General features: G+C 50.2%; 1 protein-coding gene across 1 annotated transcript in view; it reads left to right on the top strand.

Moving 5' to 3' along the window:
- Positions 1 to 20,901, top strand: part of Col6a3 (collagen type VI alpha 3 chain) — a 79,401-nt gene extending 58,500 nt beyond the window's left edge. The window contains exons 30-44 of the mRNA XM_076866601.2: positions 79 to 114; positions 562 to 624; positions 1,546 to 1,608; positions 2,768 to 2,800; positions 2,886 to 2,922; positions 3,021 to 3,032; positions 3,119 to 3,612; positions 5,011 to 5,107; positions 5,647 to 6,345; positions 7,537 to 7,636; positions 10,081 to 10,436; positions 11,249 to 11,512; positions 12,415 to 12,519; positions 19,268 to 19,432; positions 20,192 to 20,901. Coding sequence (XP_076722716.2) covers positions 79 to 114; positions 562 to 624; positions 1,546 to 1,608; positions 2,768 to 2,800; positions 2,886 to 2,922; positions 3,021 to 3,032; positions 3,119 to 3,612; positions 5,011 to 5,107; positions 5,647 to 6,345; positions 7,537 to 7,636; positions 10,081 to 10,436; positions 11,249 to 11,512; positions 12,415 to 12,519; positions 19,268 to 19,432; positions 20,192 to 20,232 — 2,565 coding nt within the window. The 3' untranslated portion in view covers positions 20,233 to 20,901. The remainder of the gene's footprint in view (positions 1 to 78; positions 115 to 561; positions 625 to 1,545; positions 1,609 to 2,767; positions 2,801 to 2,885; positions 2,923 to 3,020; positions 3,033 to 3,118; positions 3,613 to 5,010; positions 5,108 to 5,646; positions 6,346 to 7,536; positions 7,637 to 10,080; positions 10,437 to 11,248; positions 11,513 to 12,414; positions 12,520 to 19,267; positions 19,433 to 20,191) is intronic.
- The last annotated feature ends 642 nt before the right edge of the window (positions 20,902 to 21,543 follow it).

Raw genomic sequence — 21,543 nt, forward strand, 5'->3', positions numbered from 1 at the left:
TTTTTCTTTCAAGGTCAATTTATTTTAGGTGATTTTCAGTTGGTACCCAATATTGAGTCACTTATTTGTGTTTTACAGGGAGAAAGAGGATTCCCTGGATACCCAGGACCAAAGGTAAATATTCCCGGGAAATGGAGCCTCAGCGCTGGGTTTGCAGGAGTCCGTGTGTCTGTGAACCAAAAAGCACACCATCTTGGCTTCAGTCGCCACATACTCACTCCACCTCCCTGGGAAAGACCCCACCCTCTCCGAGGTACTCCCTCTTCTAGCAAAAGGAGGTGACAGCACAGCGCTTGTGAGGTTCCCTGGAGTAAGAGTGCAACCAGAGGACTTCAGAAGCTGTAAAATGCGGTAGCTTATGGGATTCTCTCACTGCTGATTAGATAACCCAGGCTGTCAGCAAGTGCCACCAGGACACTGGCAGCCCTGGAGAAGCCAGTCCGTAACCACCTGGCTGTCCTGGAGAGTGTGGTCCAGACGCCTCACGGCAGTCCTGCCCAGGGTCCCCAGCTGGACCTTCTGTTCCAGAGCTTGATGTGCTACTCTTTGGTTCTCTTCCAGGGAGTCCCTGGCGAGCCGGGGGGAGCTGGAACACCTGGACCCAAAGGCATCCGAGGCCGAAGGGTGAGCTCGCCTGGGCCTGGGCCGCGGCTGGGAATGGCTATGTGCAGAACAGCATCACTAACTGCCCTTCCCTTGGGCCTGGCCAGTGCCACCACGGGGTGAAAGAGCAGGAGCCCCAAGTCCTAGGCCAGTGTCCCATGGCCCCCGGTAGCTGTGGTCTGCGACCTTCCTCCTTGCCCTCCTGCCCACTGGGCAGTCCTCAGAGCCCCCTCCCCTAGGGTGCCTCAAGGTGCCCAGCCCCCAGGCACCCCCAGTGGGGCGTGATGGAGGCTCAAGTCAGGGGACTTTGGGAGTCCGTGCAGTCACATTTGGTCAGGGCCCCGGACAGTGGGGCAGCAGGGCTTGCTAGGTGTCGAGGCCACTTATGAGGGCGCCTGGTTGGACCACAGGCTCTGCAGCTCTGGCTGATGAGCCTCCTCTTCTGTTAGCTGCTCCCGGATCTGGATTTCTCTCTTGAGTGGACTTTCCTTGCCCTCCTAAGACTGCACCGGGTCTGGAATTAGGGACCCATGCTCTAGGCGGAGGCGAACATGGCCAAGACTTATCTCCAGCCTGCAGTGCAGTCGGGCAGTGAGGGTGATGGCGCTGTAAATGTGGCCAGCGGAGACAGTCAAGTGAGGCATTTTAACTCAAGGTGGAGTTGGCAGCACGGTCAGTCATCCACACAAGAGAGCCTCTGATTCATTTGCGGTTACCGAATCTCTTGGGCATTCGAGCTAACCCTTTGGTTGGTTGGTGGGCAAGCCTTTGTCCCACTTGAACCTGCCAGAGAACACAGTCATGCGAAGTGACACCAGTGTCCAGGTCCCTTGTTCTGCACTTGACTTGTGGGGACTCAGTGGGGGTGTGGGAGGTTGGGTTGATTGCCTTCACCATCCTTCCTGGCTACAGGAATGAGCAGGTCTGTTCTACCCACTGTAGGGAAATTCAGGACTTCCAGGGGCCGTCGGACAGAAGGGAGACCCTGGCTACCCGGGACCATCTGTAAGTACCCATCTAGCTCCACCTGAGCCCAGGGGTGGGTAAGGCTGAGGGCTTTCCATGGGTCCCTAGAGACTCCCTCATGTTTTCCTCACAAGAATGGGCTGGGTTTGTTATTTTTTGAAAAAACACTGCCCTTCTGATATTATAATGGGGAAAAGAACTTTTGAATTTTGGAATAACAAGAAACTTTAAACAACCTGTTTCCTGGGAGCTGGGTGTGGCTAGGAGGCAGAGCCTACGCTGAGGATGCACCAGGTCCTGATCTGATCCCCAGCCTATAAACCAAAAGCAAGTGTTTCCTGAGGTTCTCTGCAGTCCAGGGAAGGCTGTGATCTGCTTTATAATTTCCTGATATCGGCCTGTGAGGGGAAAGCAAGAGCAAAGTCAGTGCGTCTTGTTGGCTTCTCATGGAGGTGGTCTACCTGTGTCAGGTCCTGGTGTGGGGAATCTCCCTTTGCCCACTGAATCTCCATGGGATCTCCAGATGTGCGGCCGAGGAGCCACTGGCCAGGCTTCCACCAGGAGCCAGGAGGACTCTATCACTAATATCGTTGTGTCCTTATTTTACTTTGTTTCTGTATTGAAATTGATGAGGTTCACAGGTGAATGGAAAAGGTGACTTTGGGTTGTAAAAAGTGACTCCGGGAGGGACAGATGAAGGGCCTTGTTTGGGTGGAGCAGGGTGGCCGTCAGGGTATGAGGCCTTGGGGTGAGCTGCTGGGGCAGCCTAGCTCTGTCCTTAGAGCCGGGGGTGGTGGGGTCAGTCCAGTCGAGATGGGAGGCTGTGGACCCCGAGGGCCTGGGATGGTTTAGCGATGCCTCCCCCCGGCTTCTGTGTGCAGCTCTCCTCCCCGGGGGAGGGGTATCCAGGCTCAGGCTCAGGTGTGGACTGGCCGTTAATGGGTGGCAGGCCCCTAGGATGAGGGTATGCAGCTACTCTGCAAGCCAGGCTGCCCCCAAGGGAAGCACTGCTGTTCTGGGTCTTCTCTGCTGTGCCGTCCCAGCAATCAAGGCGAGTTTAGAGCGAGCGGCTGGAGTGCCAAGGTCACCAAGGGTCTGCCTTGCTCCTGTCATGTTACGTGGGCCAAAGGCAGTTCCTCTGAATGCCGCGTCCGCACAGCAGCCGCGCCTCTCAGCCTGCCCTCCCTTGGTTTTACAGGGTCACAAAGGCAATCGAGGCGACTCCATTGACGTAAGTTGCATGCGTCCAGAGCAAACCATTGTCCTGCCGGCCTTGCTCCCGCTCTCCTCACACGCTCTTCCGTTTTCTTTTAAAGCAATGTGCCCTTGTCCAGAGCATCAAAGACAAATGCCGTAAGTGCAGACCTTCTTGGCCCTGACGCGGGTGTCTTTACCTTTGAACCCTCAAGCCATAGACGCGCCCTTCACCATTTCTTCTCCTCTCTTTCTAGCTTGCTGCTATGGTAAGTGACTGCGGTGGTGCCAGTCTCTTCTGAGGAGAGGAGACCCTTCCAGTGAGTACTGTTGGCCAACCCGCCCCTCCCCACAGGGCCCCTGGAATGCCCCGTCTTCCCGACGGAGCTAGCCTTTGCTTTGGACACCTCTGAGGGGGTCACCCAGGACACGTTCAGCCGGATGCGAGATGTTCTTCTGAAGGTGGTGGACGGCTTGACCATTGCGGAGAGCAACTGCCCCAGGGGGGCCCGTGTGGCTGTGGTCACCTACAACAGCGAGGTGACCACAGAGATCAGGTTTGCCGACTCCAGGAAGAAGTCCGTCCTCCTGGAGAGCATCAGGAACCTCCAGGTGCCGCTGACATCCAAGCAGCAGAGCCTGGAGACAGCCATGTCCTTCGTGGCCAGAAACACATTCAAGCGTGTGAGGAGTGGGTTCCTGATGCGGAAGGTGGCCGTCTTCTTCAGCAACAAGCCCGCCCGCGCCTCCCCGCAGCTCCGGGAGGCCGTGCTCCAGCTCTCGGACGCGGGCATCACCCCGCTGTTCCTCACGAGCCAGGAGGACCGGCAGCTCGTCAACGCCCTGCAGGTCTGGGCTCCGCGGCCGCTGCGGCCTCCCTCCCCTCCTGCCCGGGGGAGCTTCTCAGCACACCCCGCTCTCCAGGGTGGACTCGCGTCCTGGTGAGGCCAAGCCGAGGACCTCTGGGAGGTGCCCGAGGCTCTGGCACCGGGTGGCGCCAGCCACCCCTCCAGGTCCCTCCTCACGGTCTGCAGCTCTGACCTGCTAGTGAGGCCCTGGGCCTCGTCACCGAGTCCAGCGTCAGTGTTGGTGGATTCCCTCTGCCTCCCAAGAGGGTGGTGTGGGCGTGTCCCTTCTGGTCCCCATGTGTATGGCCAGGCCAACCTTCCCTGGGCCTCTGGGACATGTGCCCTTCCCAGCTGATACTACGTTGACTTGCTGTAACTGATGAATTAATGTTTATCCAAGGCCACTTCTGCTGGGTCTGTACAAAGCATGTGGTCAAGGGGTACGAAAGGCAGGAGCCCCTGACCTGGATCGGGGGCCTTGGTGCTGGTCCCATCCTGGACTGCTTGCCCTCACAGGGCCTTAGGTCTCTCTCCTGCAAGAGGAGGCTGGGGTGGTGGTGTCCAGTGTCTTCCCTTCAACATGGTGTTCTGTTGCCCTCTGCATGCATGGGCAGGGGACAGTGGGCCATGGCCACTGTCCCTCAGTGCCTTATCCTGCGGGACTGTGTGGGCCAGTTGGAGCCCAGGACACTGGGCCTGGGGTCCAGTTAGAACTGTGTTTGTGTGAGGGTTCCCTTTTCATGCCTCCTCCCTATGTGGGCAGCGTGACCTGGCGCACATGTGATTCTTGACAGTGTTTTCTGGAAGGTGAAGAAAGGATTCTTCCTTTATCCTTCACTCTCTCAATCAAGTTGATGAGTAATGACAATTTGCACGCCAGCCACGGTGATGGGCAGAGCTCTTCCCTTCTGGGAGTGATTTCCTGTGGGCTTGGTCACTATCGAAGCCTCAAAGGGTGGAGACTGGATGGGGCTCACATTTGCCAACTGCTGCTGTTGCTAAAAGTAACCCAATATCTAAGTCCACGGTGTTTGTTAGAGGGCACACCAGACGTTTGACTTACATTATCTCATTTAATCCACCAAATAACTCCATATAACAGGAAGGTACCACTAACCCTGTATTATAGCTGAAGGAACAGAACCCCAGAGAGGTTGAATAATTTCACATGGGGTCCAGCAGAAGGTGCAGGAGGAGGAACTGAACTCAGCCCATCCCTTAGAACAAGCCCTGGGCCTTCCTCTTGGACAGCGCCGCTCCCCTCCCCCGACCCAGGTGGGAAGGTTCTGAGCCCCTGGGAAGTTGGTCTACTGATGTGACTTGGGTTTGTTCCTACACGTTCAAATAGTTCCTTGTCACCAACCCTCCCATACCAGGCATCTCCTTTTGTTTAATCCAGATCAACAACACAGCGGTGGGGCACGCCCTCGTCCTGCCCGCAAGGAGAGACCTCACGGACTTCCTGAAGAACGTGCTCACGTGCCACGTTTGCCTGGGTAAGGTCTTCTCCAGGGGAAAGTCTATCCGCTGTGACTCAGGACCACAGCCGCGGGGGACCTCCTAGTGAGACTGTGAGCTGTCTGAAGCGCTGGAGTTAAACTGAGAGGCTCCTGGGGGCCAATGTAAATGCCGACGAGGGGCCTCCTTATTTAAAGTGGACCTCCCCACACAGGGCCTCTTTCTAGAGGGAGACAAGGAGAAGGTGGCCCCATTCCAGTTACAGCCTTAAAATCTAGGATCAAAATGTTTGGCTAGAGTGACCTTTTAGAACCTATTTCTTCAAAGAGTGGCAAAGAATGGAGATAATGTTCCCTTTTCGTTTGAAATGATGGTCTGGTGATGATAAAGGGAGTGCTTTACTGATTTGTTCTTCTAATGAGTTTTAGGGGGTGAGAGTGGTATCTGGCCACAATCAAGTTGAGAGATAATAGGTTTCCGTCTTGGGTGGCAGTTCTGAGTACCCAGACTCCCAGCCGAGGGGCCCACGGGGCGTGCGGGAGCCCCAGGATAAGTGGGCTGCTGTGCTTCTTTTCAGACATCTGCAACATCGACCCGTCCTGCGGATTTGGCAGCTGGAGGCCAGCCTTCAGGGACAGGAGAGCAGCGGGCAGCGATGAGGACATTGACCTGGCTTTCATCCTGGACAGCTCAGAGGCCACCACTCTGTTCCAGTTCAACGAGATGAAGAAGTACATAGGCTACCTGGTCAGGCAGCTGGACCTGAGCCCAGACCCCAAGGCCTCGCAGCACTTTGCCAGGGTGGCCGTGGTGCAGCAAGCCCCCTTCGAGTCTGTGAGCAACGCCAGTGTGCCGCCTGTGCGGGTGGAGTTCTCCCTGACGGACTACGGCTCCAAGGAGAAGCTGCTGGACTTCCTGAGCAGGGGCATGACGCAGCTGCAGGGGACCCAGGCCTTGGGCAGTGCCATCGAGTACACCATAGAGAACGTCTTTGAAAGTGCCCCCAACCCCCGGGACCTGAAGATCGTGGTGCTGATGCTGACGGGCAAGATGCAGCAGCAGCAGCTGGAGGAGGCCCAGAGAGCCGTCCTCCAGGCCAAGTGCAAGGGCTACTTCTTTGTGGTCCTGGGCATTGGCAGGAAGGTGAACGTCAAGGAGGTGTATAGCTTTGCCAGCGAGCCCAACGACGTCTTTTTCAAACTAGTGGACAAGTCGACTGAGCTCAATGAGGAGCCTTTGATGCGCTTTGGGAGGCTGCTGCCGTCCTTTGTCAGCAGTAAGTCCTGCAGAGCCTAGCACTTGTCTGGCCATGCTCTGTGCTGGCCCCAGAGTCCAGGCCACTGGGGCAGGCAGGTAGCCACAGGAGAGATACCAGTGTGCTGACATGCACGTGTCCCTTTGCTCAACAAGTAGATGTGATGCCTGTCATGTGCTAGAAATGCTCTTAGGAGCCAGCGTCAGCAGGGGACACACAGACAACAGTCCTGGTCCTCATTTACTCATTTTTAATCCCAAATTTGATGGGGACCTCCTTGCTGTAAGATGCTATTGGTGTTCCAGAGGTTTGCTGGGTGGGCACGGGGGTCAAGCAGACATTCACTATGCATGCTCCAATAAGCTGATGCCTTAAAGAAGTGTATCCTGTGGGGGCATTGATCTGGGATTAGCCACCAAGTCCACACTTGCTTACCCTGCATCTTTGCCACTGGGGATCTTCCTCCCTAGAATATTCTCCCACCTTCTTATCAAATGCATCAAAACTCACCCCTGTCTGCCCCAGCTCACTGTGGGTACTCCCTCTCCCAAGGCCTGTGCCTGGTGAACCTGGATGCCAAACTTGGGCCATCTGTTATCTGGACCACTGGTCATTTTTTTGGTGGGTCTGGTACAATGCATAGTCAAACAAGCAGAGGCTGTGTATCACCCCAATGGGTGCTCTACGAAGTCTGAACACACAGGGCCCTGCTGAATATTTATGGTCCAAGGGAAAGTCCGTGAAGGCCTTTCCCCAGAACACACCAGGGAAATGTGAAGCAAAGGAAAGCCACACGTCCACCCAGGGATCGCTGTTCCTGTCTTCAGAAGATTAAAAACAAAAGTGTATCGAGCAAAGCTCTGAGACAATATTAACTGTAATTGGACTATAATTTGATGTTTGGAGTTTGGAACTTGCTAAGCTCTCCTCATGAGTTTTCTTCTATTCCTGTCTTCTTCCTCACATTGAGTGAATACCATCTTTAACCCAATCACTCAAATACCAAATAGAACATACTGGCCTGAGATGTGGTATGAATCTAGTACCATCACCCTTAATGGTTAACATCACTAGGCTTAGCTTGTCTGGAAGAACCAATTAATTTGATAAATATTTATGGCCAACTAAGCATTATCTCTAGTCATATCAGACTGATTTTAATTTCCATGTGACTCATGTGCAGTTCAAATATTTTTTCTTGTTTTTCTCTAGGTGAAAATGCTTTTTACTTGTCCCCAGATATTAGGAAACAGTGTGATTGGTTCCAAGGGGACCAACCAGCAACTGCTATGAAGTTTGGTCACAAACAAGTGTAAGTGATTATAATTATTTTTGAAAAACTTGTAGTGCTATAGGTGGAATGCAGAGGTCATCCTCTAACTTTATGGAGGAGGACATTGAAATTCAGAGAGTATTAAGTCTCAAAGGTAATGTAGATGTTCTTAAAGAATTTGTTACATTGGTTAGCTTTTGCTGCATAACAAACTACCCAAAACTCAGTGGAATAGCTTACAGCAATGATTATTTATTTCATTTAGAATTCTGGCTGGGCTCAGCTGGGTGGTTCTTCTGGTCTCTGCTGGGCTCTTGAGTGTGCTGTGGTCAGCCATTTGTAGATATGGACTGGCAGGTCCAGAATGGTCTCCACTGGATTGGTTCACCTCTGTTCCATGGGTCTTTCATCCTCCAGCAGGCTAGCCTGTTTGTTCATAAGGTGACCAGGCCGGTACCATGGAAAGTCAGTGGCAGTGTGCCAAGAATCTTGAAACCTAAGAGACCTGGTACACTGCTGACTTCTACCACATCTGTTAGCCAAAACCCATGTCCAAAAACTGGCCTAGATTTAAAGGTGGAAAACTAGGCCAAGAGGGGACCTGGCGTGTCACATTATTCAGAGTATGGACTCAGAGAAGGTAGATGTTTGAGGCCTTATGTCTAAACAGTCTACCGTACCTGGTGTGATAGGATTTCTTTTCTTTTCTTTTTTTTTTAATAGTTTTTAGTTGTTGATAGACATTGACTTTATTTGTTTTTATTTCTATGTGGTGCTGAGAATTGAACCCAGTGCTTCATGCATACTAGGCAAGCACTCTACCACTGAGCCACAACCCCAGCCCTGTGTGATAGGATTTCGTAAGAACTGAAAACAAAAAAAGTATTAAGCAAAGCATTAATAATCGTAATCATCTTACAATTATTAATGCTGCAGTAGCGTGTGGAGGTGGCAGCCCTGGAAGGCAACATGTATGCCTTCCAGGAAGAGGAACGAGAGCTGGGAGACTGGAGGACCACGGTACCATGGTGCTGCTGCTCGTGGACCTGCTCCATGGCCCATGCCCTGCTCCATTTCTGGTGCCAACTCTAGGAACAGAGAGGAGGAGAATGTGGCCACATGAGAGGACTAGGTGGGGTGGAGGGGGACATGGTTGCAGGAGCTGAGCTCATGTGGGTGTCAGCTATTTGTGCTCCTTAAGGGACTGCCACAGTATGTCACACTTAAGTGGGGCTGGAGGTTCTTTGCACCAGATGAGAAGTGAAACCATCCTTGGAAAACGAAAGTCAGTTCTCCAGCTGACCTGGGGGTGCGGGAGAGCCACCTCTTTCTGTTGCAGACCCTTCTCTCTATCCCCGGTAAGTCCTTCAGCTCCTGCCCCATCGTCAGAGGGAGTGGTGAAAATCCCTGCCTAGTAAGCTGAAAGTCATGACCAAGGCAGCTACGACCCTCCCCAGGCACTGGGATGCCGGCCCAGCCAGATCCAGGTTCACAGGCCGGCCCAGCCAGATCCAGGTTCACAGGCTCTATCTACTCTTCCAGCCTTTCATGGACCCCATTTTTTTTCTGAAATATTCTCTAAAGTTGGCTCAACTGACTCATCTTTAGGAAAACTGAATGAACAAAGTAACAGTATTTGTACTTTTATGATATCAGCTTGAAAATATCCTGCATATTGATTTGTAGCATGATACAGCTGTAAAGTAGTTGAATTTTCATCTAAAAGCAAGAATGAAGCATGGATCTGTGCTGTTGCATTGTTTGATGCTGTGGTAATTTTTTTCAAATTTTATTTTTTAGTTGTAGTTGGACACAATAACTTTATTTTATTTATTTATTTTTATGTGGTGCCGAGGATCAAACCTAGGGCCTCGCACGTGCTAGGCGAGTGCTCTACCGCTGAGCCACAACCCCAGCCCACTGTTGCAAGTTTTTGTACACATACACAAAAATTGACACAAACAAAAGATACACACATTTTCAGCCAACAATGAGCCATAGGAACAGAATGTTATATGCTGACTTCATAACTTTCTAGTTCAACATGGCATTTTGATGAGTGGACACATGTTTACAGTGAAAATAGCTAATTAATAGTTTTATTTAATTTTAGTGTATGTTTCAGTTTGTTGAGTGTTATAATTAGAACACTATTAATATTATTTATTCTCTTATATCTTGTTTCTGTCTTTTAAAAATAAATTGAAAATAAGATGTCAGATGTTCTTATAGTACCATGTAAGCTTTATTTTTAAGGATTCTGTTTTTAGATGCCATTCAATATCTTTTTTTAGTGTTACAGATTCTAAAATTCAGAAACTTTGAACATGTGCAATACTATGCCTAATCTCTAAAAAAAAACTATAGGGCAAGCATTTTTGCTAAAGCAGCAAATTCCCCATAGATCCTTGGGTTAATGTCTTCGCCTACTTAGATAACACGCAAAGTTACAGGTGGAGGTAACCTTTAATCTGTTTTAACAGAAACCTTCCAAATAATGTTACTTCAAGTCCAACATCCAAACCAGTGACCACAACGAAGCCAGTGACCACAACAAAGCCGGGGACCACCACAACAAAACCAGCCACCATTGTGAACTTGCCGCCTGCTAAGCCAGCAGCTGCACGACCTGTCCCTGCCAAGCCCGAGGCTGCCAAGCCTGTGGCCACCAAGCCGGCCACAGCCCGACCTGCAGTGGTGGCTAAGCCAGCGGCAGTGGCGAAACCTGCAGCTGGGAGACCCCCTGCCCCTGCTGCAAAGCCAGCAGCCACCAAGCCCGAGGCTCCTAGGTCCCAGGCCAAGCCAGCTGCCACCAAGCCCGTTGCTGCCAAGCCCATGGGTAAGAAGCCCAGCTGGGGCTGCCTTGCTACACCCTTACAGGCCCCTCTGAGGGTGCCCTTGGAGGCCGGTTTGCAGTTGGAATGTGGCTGGTGATCGCCGTTGGTGATCGTAAACTTTGTCCCTGCTGTGAGGCATATGGTCACAGAATAGGGCCTCAGGCTGTGCACTGTGGCAATATTAGGTATGGATCACGATCTGGGTGATCATCCTCGCCCAAAGACTAACCTGCAAGCTCCTCCAGGAAAGATGCGTGTCCAACTCTGACAGGTACGAGAGGTAGCTGGGTTCGAGGCGCCCAGCGTGTGTGGGTTATCTTCCTCAAAGTCGATGCTAAAAGATGCTAAGAAAGTCACCCCTTGGAGGAACATGAGGCAGAATGTATGTGCTCAGGAAAGGTGGGAATTGCTTTCAGTTCATGAGCAGAGTGGAAGCAGAGATCCCTTTAACAGAATTTCATGCTATGCCCCCAAATTTCATGACTTAGATTTTAAATAGCAAGGCTCATGTTGCGCTGAGCGTCTTCCTCCAGATCTCACATTTTCAAAGTATCCCCTTAACAATGGAGATTTTCAAAGGAGGTTATGTACCTTGCTGGTGAGTAATGAGACTTTTAATTATTCTTAATTAGTGAACTTCATGTTTCATGCATGCTGAGTGTGACAGTATTTCTCAGGAGCTTGAATGAGAAATTAGTTCAACTTCCAGATCGATTGTGCTGACTCCTGGCTTTCAGGTGTCCTCCTGGCTGGGTGGCCCAGTCACACAGGCCCTATTCTTTACCTCCATGCTCTGCTCTGGTCTGTCTTTCAGCTAAGGCGTCCCGAGAAGTCCAGGTATCTGAGATCACCGAGAACAGTGCCAGACTCCACTGGGAGAAGCCTGAGCCCCCTAGTTCTTATTTTTATGACCTTGCTGTCACCTTGGCCCATGACCGGTCCCTGGTTCTGAGGCAGAACCTCACAGTCACCAACCGCGTCATCGGGGGCCTGCTGGCCGGGCAGACCTACCACGTGGTGGTGGTCTGCTACCTGCGGTCACAGGTCAAGGCCGTCTACCAAGGAAGCTTCAGCACAAGTGAGTACAGGTGGCCTCAGGGGCAGCCGGGGCCTGCTGTCCACATGGGACACCCAGGGGACAGGAGGGAGCAATTGTGATGGCTTCTACCCTGAAGTACCAGCAACGTTTCAATGGAAAAATAAGAGTCCAGGGTGCTTTGGCCACACCCTAAGTTTATAGAGCAACAGAATAAAAGGGGGTTCCATGTGAATGTGCCCTGGCTCTTGGGTTCTGGCCGCTGCACAGAGGAAACCAGGTTCTCTGTGCCTGAGAGCAGCCTGCTAAGGTGGGGGTCTCTGCTGCCCCACCCGGCCCTGGAAAGTAGCCACGAGTCACCACCTTCTCAGGGAGCAATGGAGAGACTGTGAGGACTCGCTCCCAGGGCAGCGAGGCCAGCAGCCTCTGCCTCCCTGGCCCACCAGTCTCACCTCTGCCAGCTCCCGCCCATCACTGAAGACTGCCTTCCCAGCCAGAACCCAGGGGCCCTTCTCTCTCTTTCTGAGTTCCTTCCTCTTGACCTCCACTGCTCCAGGGAGGTGGGGGCAGGCCAGGCCCCTCTTCTTTTCAGGACAGTGTGACTCAGAGGGGGGAATCACAAGGGGAGGGGGGATCACAGGGGGAGGGGGTGATTCCCCTTGGCAGCCACTGGTCGGGCTCAGCATCCCCAGGAGTCAGAGACCTGCCCAACCCTGGCCTTGGGTTTTCTTGGATGCCTTGGAAGAGGTTTGTGGGAGATGAGAGGGTTTCCTCCACCTGCTCGGTAACCCATGTCACCTTGCAGACCACAGCGCAAGTAGCACATGGGGACTTCCGAATCCCGTTTCAGTGGCCCACCCTGAAGGCCGCTGTGCCTGGCTTGCTGCGGAGTTCTCGGTGGCTGGTTTCTGGTTTGCCTAGGTTTGCATGCATTTTTCTTTTAGAGAAAACTCAGCCTCCACTTCCACCTCCACAACCAGCAAGGTCAGCTTCTAGTGCAACCATCAATCTAATGGTGAACACAGAACCCTTGGCTCTTACTGAGACAGGTAAGCTACAAAAATGAGGTGCTCTGGGGGCACTAGGGGAATTCTTCCAAGAATTTTAAAGTTTTCAAAGTCTTGATTCTGGCTCCTCTCCCTGGGTCTAGTTCCCATAACCTCTATGGGGAAAGTTCCAAGTTGGCTCTGAGAGGCCCAGATGGGGTCAGTCTGCATGTTCCCAGCTGTAAATGAAGCTGTACCTTGCCTGCCACCAGATTTGCAGAGGAAATTGGGTGGGATTTGCTTCTAAGGCTCCAGGCCGAATCCTCTGTGCCTCGTTGGAGACTCAAGTTGATGGTGGTCTATGATGGCGTGAAGAGCGGGCTTTGTCCCCTCCATGATTCACTCCCATGAATGAAACTGCTTGGGAGAAAACAGGATGGTCCAGATTGGAGCCGTGAGATGCCTGGTTTTGAATGTGACCCCTGGGGTGCTGTGGTCCCAGGTCCTGAGCACACAGCCTGGTTTGCTCTCATGTCCTGCTCTCTCGGGTGCCTGAGCCCAGGTGTTCGCTCAGCTAACATTTTTCAGCAACTGGGCAGCCATGATTTGGGTACACACAGCTGTTGCTGGCCTTGTTTGTCCTTGAGAGATGATCACTAAAGAGGTCACTGTTTTGCCTAAGTGTATGCAGCAAAAGATTTGGTACTAACATAAAAACAGTGCCAAACTCCACTGGGAGAAGCCTGAGCCCCCTAGTTCTTATTTTTATGACCTTGCTGTCACCTTGGCCCACGACCAGTCCCTGGTTCTGAGGCAGAACCTTACGGTCACTGACCGTGTCATTGGGGGCCTACTGGCCCGGCAGACCTACCCCGTGGTCTTCCATGGGATTTTAGGTATGATATTGTTTTACAGACCCCAAAGCATAAGTTTCTGCTACATATGAGAACAATTCAATCACGTTTGCTGTGTCACCCCTTTCAGGAGGACATTTCGGGTTACAATGGGTATTTCTGTAATGAATTCTGATGGAGGGTGTTTGTGGCTGGTTTGATGCTGTGCTAGATTTAGGAGCAGCTGAGGCTGTGTGACAAGTCAGCAGGTGGCATAGATTTAATATGCATCGAGAGAAGCAACCGCACTTTATTATTCTGAACTATCTGTGGTTCTTGGATCTGTCTTGTATATTCCTCATTTTACTCTTTCCACTGTAAGTCTCTGAAATGATGCTCATTTCTCTACCTCCTGCTTCTGTAGGGGATGCATCCCATTTCATCTATTTAAATCAAATTAGCTGGTTCTGAGCATTTTGTAACTCCACACCCGCCTCTTTGGGGCTGCTGGGCAGTGGAGGCCTCCTGTCAGAGTGCTTTCTTCCACCGACAGACCTTCCCGGTGTTCACACACACCAGCATGTTCACAATCCCCGCATACAGGACCGCCCGTAGAGATGCCAAGCACAGAGTCACTAGGAGGGTCACTGAGTCACGTGGGAATTGTGGCTGTTACACACTGGTGTTTAATAAGGGCTGATAAGTGACCTACTTACAGAACTGAATACTGTTGAATTATAGTTTGCCTTTGGAGACAAGTTGAGCAATCGGTCCGTCAGAATGGCCACATGTCTTTTAAACTTCTTTCACCTTTTAAAAGGAAAGGTTGGTAGAAAACTAGGACATTCTCTCCTCAATATAAACTTATGGAAATAAGCCAGGTGTTCTAGTAGATGGGGTAATAAAGTTTTAGCTTCTTAGAGATTGTATAAAAAGACTGGACAAAAGATTTTAAAGCTGTGGTTTTCAACTCAAGCTAAGAAGCCGGAGGTAGGCACATGTGATGTCGGTAGGGCTGGGAGAAGACTCAAGTTTTGATTTCTGTTCATAAGCAGCTTCGTGAGTCCTGCATCAAAGGACTGTCAAGGAGCCACTGCCCCTGTCCTGCAGCTCCAGTTTCTGAGCCCCACAAAGGCTTCCCAGACAAGAGGATGGACCTCAAAGGGAAGTTGCAGGAATACACCAGATTCCTCCAAGACAGGAACAGGGCAGATCCAGTGCACTCTCCGAGGCACTGAGTCTCAAGCCCTCACCCCAAGCCGAGGGCTGACTCCGTCCCTGGTAGTGGAGGTTGTAAAATGTCTCGCAAACTTTTGCTTCCTTGAGAGAACATGACTTGGAGTAACCACAAGTCGGCCAGCCTGGGGAGGTTTCTGGTTCTCGTATGTGTGGTCCAGAAGGATAAGCATGGATAAACAGCGCTGAGCTAACATACACAACATAATCTTGAAACACAGTCTGAGGGGGCCGTTTTTGTTTTTTCTGGTGGAGTTGCAAGTTTCAGAACTAGGAGACTGTCTTCCAGCCAGACTCCCAACGCAGGCACCTCCTCCCGACATGATAGAGAGAAGAGGTATTGAGATGGCAGCCTGGTTTCCCTCAGGGTGCAGGGCGTCTGACACACTGAACCCTTGACACTGGTGGGTCCCGTCACTCAAGCGCGTGTTCTCTGACCATGTCACGTGTGTTGTGCACGTGCCTGCGTGTGAATTTCCCACTCAGTGATTCAGATAGCATGGAGACCAAGCTCCCTGCCTTTCTTAAGAGCAAGGCCCTGCACCATTGATCTCTGCAGCCCGCACAGAGGTAGAATAGCGCTCTGCTGGGAGAAGGTACTCAGTTCACGTTGGCCATGATCATTGGGTGTGCCCCCACATGCATGCCACTCTTGGGAGCTTTTTTTGAATTAAAGTAATTGGATGTTTACTTCAAAATGATTGAAATCCAAAATGGACAGCAACAGCAAGGAAGGGGTAACTAGAATTAAAGAGATGAAAACTGTCTTCCCTTCTCCCCAGCCTTGTCCCCTGCCCGGCTTATCCTCTTAGACACTTTCTTCAGCAGAAGTAAAATACTTTAATAATATTTATATTTTTTTAGAGTTGAAGAAAGGAGTGTCAACTAATCACTCTTTATTAAATAACTTTAAAAATAGAGTAACTGTACTCTATAGTTGCAGGTACAATTTGTATCCAATTATTAATGATCACAATATGCATTATTTCTCCAAGATGTATTTTCTAAACAACTCAGACAAAATTAAGTTTCCAAATGGACATGCATGCATTTTGATTTATTTTATCTTACGGACCATTAACTTATTACAAACTCAGTTTAGATTCACAAAGGTGTGTCTCTTTCTCATTGTGAAATGTTAGCAATTCTTTACTTCCATGAATAAAAGATTCCATCCTGACAACCTGCATCTTTTGCCCTAGTTTACCATTTTGGACCCATGTTTGAGTCCATTTAGAAATTGGTGGGCAAGAACACAATGAAATGAAAGGCCCTGGCCCTAGGCATCTAATTCAGGGGAAGAAGATGACCAACAGTGATATTTGAGCTTTCCATTGCATATATTAATGTTTTTTTGTTTCAAAAGCCACATTTTTTTCTTTTTTTTATTAATTTTTATTGTTGGTTGTTCAAAACATTACATAGTTCTTGATATATCATATTTCACACTTTGATTCAAGTGGGATATGAACTCCCATTTTTACCCCGTATACAAATTGCAGAATCACATCAGTTACACATCCATTGATTTACATATTGCCATACTAGTCTCTGTTGTATTCTGCTGCCTTTCCTATCCTCTACTATCCCCGCTCCCCCCTCCCCTCCCCTCTTCTCTCTCTACCCCCTCTACTGTAATTCATTTCTCCCCCTTATATTTTTTTCCCTTTCCCCTCACTTCCTCTTGTATGTAATTTTGTATACCCCTGAGGGTCTCCTTCCATTTCCATGCAATTTCCCTTCTCTCTCCCTTTCCCTCCCACCTCTCATCCCTGTTTAATGTTAATCTTCTTCTCATGTCAAAAGCCACATTTTAAGAGAATTTTGTTTTTGCTTTGATGCTAGGGGTTGATTCAAGCTAAACACAAGCTTTACATTGAGCTACACCCCCAACCCAAGATGTGACAGACACAGGCACATATGTTGGACAGAGTGGCTACGGGATTCTTTGTCTCCCACATAAGGCCTGGCCCTGTTTGGTCTAGAGGGAAATGGCTGCCTGCAAGACCCTGAGTGTAAGACCCTGACTGGCGACGAGGGTTGGTTCCACTAGCGGGACTACAGCTCCATTACCTGCCATTCAGGATCCTAGGTTTCGCAGTACTAATGATTCTGTTTGAAATGGTTACAGTTTTCTTTGCAGTACTAGGGATTGAATCTAGAGTGTCCCACGGCTGAGCCACATTCCAGCCCTTTGTATTTTTTATTTTGAGACAGGTTCTTACTAAGTTGTTCAGACTGACCTCCAATTTGCAATCCTCTTGCCTCAGCCTTCCAAGTCACTGGGATTATAGGTGCGTGCCACTGTGCCCAGCAAAACTTGTAATTTTTTTTTTTAAACAAAGTAAAATTAACCCTCTTCCTCTGTCCAACACAAAAAAATCCCTTTCTACCTTTTGCTTTCTTCAGCACCTAAAAAGTCACACCCCAGCCCTTTCCTGGGGTCCATGTGGTTGCCTGCGGATATGGCCATTAGCTAGAGGTGATGGGAAGATCTCTCACTCGAGTCACAGCCTAAGAGCATCGAGAGTTCATACCAGGCACCGAGCCTCAGGCTTTGTCACCAGGACAGCTGACAGTACCATGTGCTGTCAATTTTGGTTTTAGGGTTTGTTGCCACCTCTCCCCTCCCCCATCTAATTTTGCTAAGGAGGCTTTGTATAGAAATTTAGATGTTACCAAAGGCACCTCTCTGAGGTGTCCAAACAAAATCAAAGCCAGGAAGTTTACATTATGAATATTACAAAAAGAGTCCTAAACTATTGGCTTACCCACATGAGTTAAGGAAGAGTCCAACGCAGAAACTCACCAAAATAATTAACATTCTGTATTACCTGTTCTAGACATTGGCAGTCTGTGAACTGGTCACATTTTGTCCGAGCAGACGTCACTGGGCCAATCGTACAGCTCTGGAGGAGCTCTCTTTTTGTGGTCACCCATCTTTTACTTATTTTATTGACTGTAAGGTGCACGTTTCCCCTCATTGTAACACCTCTGAAACTGAAATGTGACTTACAACTGACCACCTATCCTGCCTGGCTGGTAGTATTCTGGGAACATAAAATAGCATTCCATCTTAAAATTAAGATTTCTTAGTCCTGATGAAACACAGTATTTGGTTAGCCAAGTCCCACTGTGGATATAGATCATTGTTTAGCACAAGATGAAGTAGTGGGGGAAAATCTGACTTTTAATAATAATTTAAAGAACTGAACCTCACAAGTTCAGATAAACAGCTATAAATATTTGCTTTACTTGGTTGAAGAGAAGCTGCTGTCTTCAAGATGGTCTGTCCGTCTCTGCTTCGGAGTGTGACCATCAGTCGCAAGGCTCAGGCCAGATGCACCCAGAGGGTATTTGGTTTTCTTTCTTTCTTTTTAAAATTGTGAATAAATGTGAGCCATTTGGGGCGTCCTGGAGGAGAAGAGGAGAAAGGCCCGGCAGACAGCTGGCCTGGCTCTCAGATCTTGCCTTGCTCAGTTCCCTGCCCAGCACCCTCGAGGCCCCTGGCACATTCGAGAGGAAGAAGGTTGTTGTTGTAAATTGTCGCCATTTTATTCTGCGTCTTTGGGCCTTGGAAAGCTCTTGGTGTGGCCCCTGGCTCTCTCCGCCTCTGAAAGGGTCTGCACCTGGGAGGTGTGGATGACGAGCTGGCAGCCCTCAGTCTTGCGGGACAGCCTCCCCTCAGCAGCCAGGGTCATTGGAGACAATTCTGAGCCTCGGTCCTGGGTAGCTTAGAGTCTGCTGCGTCACAGCTGACCCAAGATTTGATGGCAACCCCCAGACTTCGGGTTCTTTTCCCTTTTGTGCTGGTCACAACTGCAGATGCCCGCCCTGCCCCCACCCCACAGCTGTGCCTCGCTAGGGATCAAGGACAGTGAGATGGCCGCTGTTCTGGGCAGAGCTGGGAGATTTAGGCTCGTGAGCTACTCACACAAACACGCAGCCTCATCCACCCCAGGGAGTTTTGTCCAAAGGAGGTTTACATTTTTCAAACTTTCAGATAACAGTTGACATCCGTGTATCTCTCCTGGAGTTTGCCAGAGAACTCTGTAAACAGACATGGGAGCGTGCCTGAGCTGCCAGCTCTCCTCTGCAGGCCTGGGGGGACCGTGGCCAGCTTGACTTCCTCAACAGGAGGAAGAATGCTCCTCGGTGGCGTCTTCACGGTGGTGAATTCTGCTCAGTGGTAGTTGTTGGAACTTGTTTGATTTGGCAGGTCTCGAAAAAGCTCAGCTGCACACGTGTGTGAGCACACGCGCGTTCTTATAGGTTCTTCATTCCCACTTCGCCTTTGATTTCCAGTCCACCTGGATCGCAGTGAAGTGAGCGGCTTTATTTTTGAGCTGTTATTTAAATGCCGTTTTCCCGAGGAATGGGAAGCTCCACGTGGTTTAAATCAGTTTCTTCTCTGAGGACTTAGCATAGAAGGAACCAGGGAGTCAGCCGTCTCCTGAGTGGGAAGAGGATCAGCCGTTCACCTTGTTTCCAGTTTCCGAGGAGGAGAGTGACATTTGGGATTCCAGTGTCCTCCGTGAACCATGGGGAAGCTTTGTTCATTCCTTGCAAAGCTGAGTGATTATTCTGTCCCCATGTCAGCGAGGACACAGGCTCAGGCAGGGGAAGGGGCCTTTCCTCGTGGAAACTGACCTGTTTTCCTGGCCCAGTGTTCTGGTTAGACTGCAGCCTGGCCGTGGGGGTCACCGGAGCCTTATGGAGGCCCTTCTCTCCTGTCACTGCAGATATATGTAAGCTGCCCATGGAGATAGGCACCTGCAGGGACTTCAACCTCAAGTGGTACTACGACCCAGGCACCAAGAACTGCGCCAGGTTCTGGTTCGGAGGCTGTGGTGGAAACGAAAACAACTTTGAATCACAGGAACAATGTGAGAAAGTTTGCGGTCATGGTAAGTGATTCTCTGCGATTGGCTGCCGCAAATAAGAGAGCCAGGTCAATAACTGCCCTTGAGGAATATTTGAATCACAGTGATTATGATACAAATGAAAAAAGATAAACTGTATCTTCAGATAAGGATACAGAATAAGCACAATTTAAAATTTTACAAACCTCTGTGAATTTAATTTTTCAAATTACATTTTTTTTCTAGAAACATACTTGTTTTTTTTTTTTTTTTTTTTTTTTTGCCAGTGGAGAGACACATGGCCAACTACTTACCACTCTTCAGAAATGTTACCAAGTCCCTGTTACTCAACATATTGCACCACACATGATTATGAGAAAAATAATATCATGATCAATTAGAAATAACACCAAAGATAAAGACCCCCATATGCTTATCTTTAAGTAATTTTACTTTCTGCAAATAACAATGCTGACTCTGGGCCCATCCAATATATGTCCATCCCCTTGGGCAACGTACTTGGTATTTGAATTAAGCAGCCGGGCAGAGGCCTGGGGTCTGTGCACAATGGGCAGAGTTCAGTTGGCATGAAGTCCAGGTAGATGACTTGGGGAGGGAGTGTGGACTCTGAGGGCACAGACAGCCCCAGGCTCCAGCCCAGCAGTTCACAGGGTACCAGGGACGTTCCTGAACAGGCAGCGTGAAGGGGTGAACAGCAGAGTTGGTGGGGTCATGTCCTGGTGAGTGCACGTCCTTCTTGGTCAGCGATGTGCTTCCCCATCCTCTTCTCTCCCCCCCGCTCAGTGCTCACCAAACCCGGAGTCATCGACGTGGTTGGCACCTAAGCGCGCTGGCGCGACGCATACCTCTGAGATGGAGCGGCCTTTCCAGCCGTCTCTTCAGAAGCTCCGGGGAGCCCGGCACTGTGCTATTTCATGCTTTGAGTGACACTCGAATCTGGAGGAAACTTCTGCCTGGCCACCTGTCTGTCAATATGGTGCTAAACGAGTCTGTGGACCCTCGCTCCTCGTCTCCTGCAGTGACGTCTGCACTTGGAACTTGTGACAGCTCTCCACCGTGGGCCACAAGTGAACTTTCCTGGTGCAGCTCCCCCGGGGCTCCAGTGGCCTAGAGCGTCACACCCCACGCCACAGCTGCTCCACCTGCTTACGCTTGGTTCATTTCCTCCTTAGTTAAGCTCAACTTTAGATGCAGAGACAAGAGCCAACCTTTTCATCCCCAATTTCCTGGATTAGGCTTTGAGCTAATTTCTTCTTCTCAACCCTCTAACAAGTGCTCTAGTTAGAAGAAAGCAGAATCCCCTGACCTGTGTGCACTGTTGGGACCAAAGCCTTAATTAAAGAATTAAAAGCAAGCCATGATAGGGAATATTTTTGGCATTCCTCTAATGTTGTTGTTTTTATTTTGAGTGAGGGGTGGGGTTTAATTTTAACTTTAAAATGTTTAGGAAATTTATACAAAGAAACTTTTTAATAAAGTATATTGAAAGTGTTGTGCTTTGGCCCTTGGCTGTCTTGTGTCCAGAGCAAGGATTGTCAGACTCACCCCAGGGTCATAAGGCATGGCCCTGCCTGGCCTCTGGTCCCAGGCACCACTCTTTGGTTCCAGGCTGTGCTGGGTGCTGTGCCAGGTGGGCGGCTGACACAGGTGGATCCAGCCACAGGTGCACAGCCAGGGGCCCTGGAGCCTTCCCATCTCAGGAGCACAGGCCGCCCTGCTCTCTGTCCTCCACCTTTGGGTTGACCAGAGCCTCAGCTTCCTACCCGTCCACATCTACAGTGACCCTTCCCTGGGCTTGGCTTGCTCCTGCCTCAATGGCTGAGAGACAGGAGGTTTCCCTTGGAATATTTTCGTCCTACCGTCAGAAATAACCCACAAAACGCACGCAGAGCTCCAGCACCTGAGTCCCCCGAGGAAGAAAAGGGAATGTGTCCAGCAAAATGCCTGCAGCCTGATGGTGCTGCAGATGGACTCCAGGACCTTGGCGAGCAGAAGGAAGATGGCTTGAAGGGTGGTTTTGCCACATGACCTGTGGGAGGGCAGACAGCAGGAGGAAGGGTGGGGCATGTGGAGCTGAGGGGTTGCAGGATCCCCAAGGCCTAGGATGCCACCAGGATCCTTGAAGGAAAGTTCTA

The sequence above is a fragment of the Callospermophilus lateralis genome, chromosome 9 (assembly GCF_048772815.1).
Source record: "Callospermophilus lateralis isolate mCalLat2 chromosome 9, mCalLat2.hap1, whole genome shotgun sequence".
Classification (NCBI taxonomy): Eukaryota; Metazoa; Chordata; class Mammalia; order Rodentia; family Sciuridae; genus Callospermophilus; species Callospermophilus lateralis.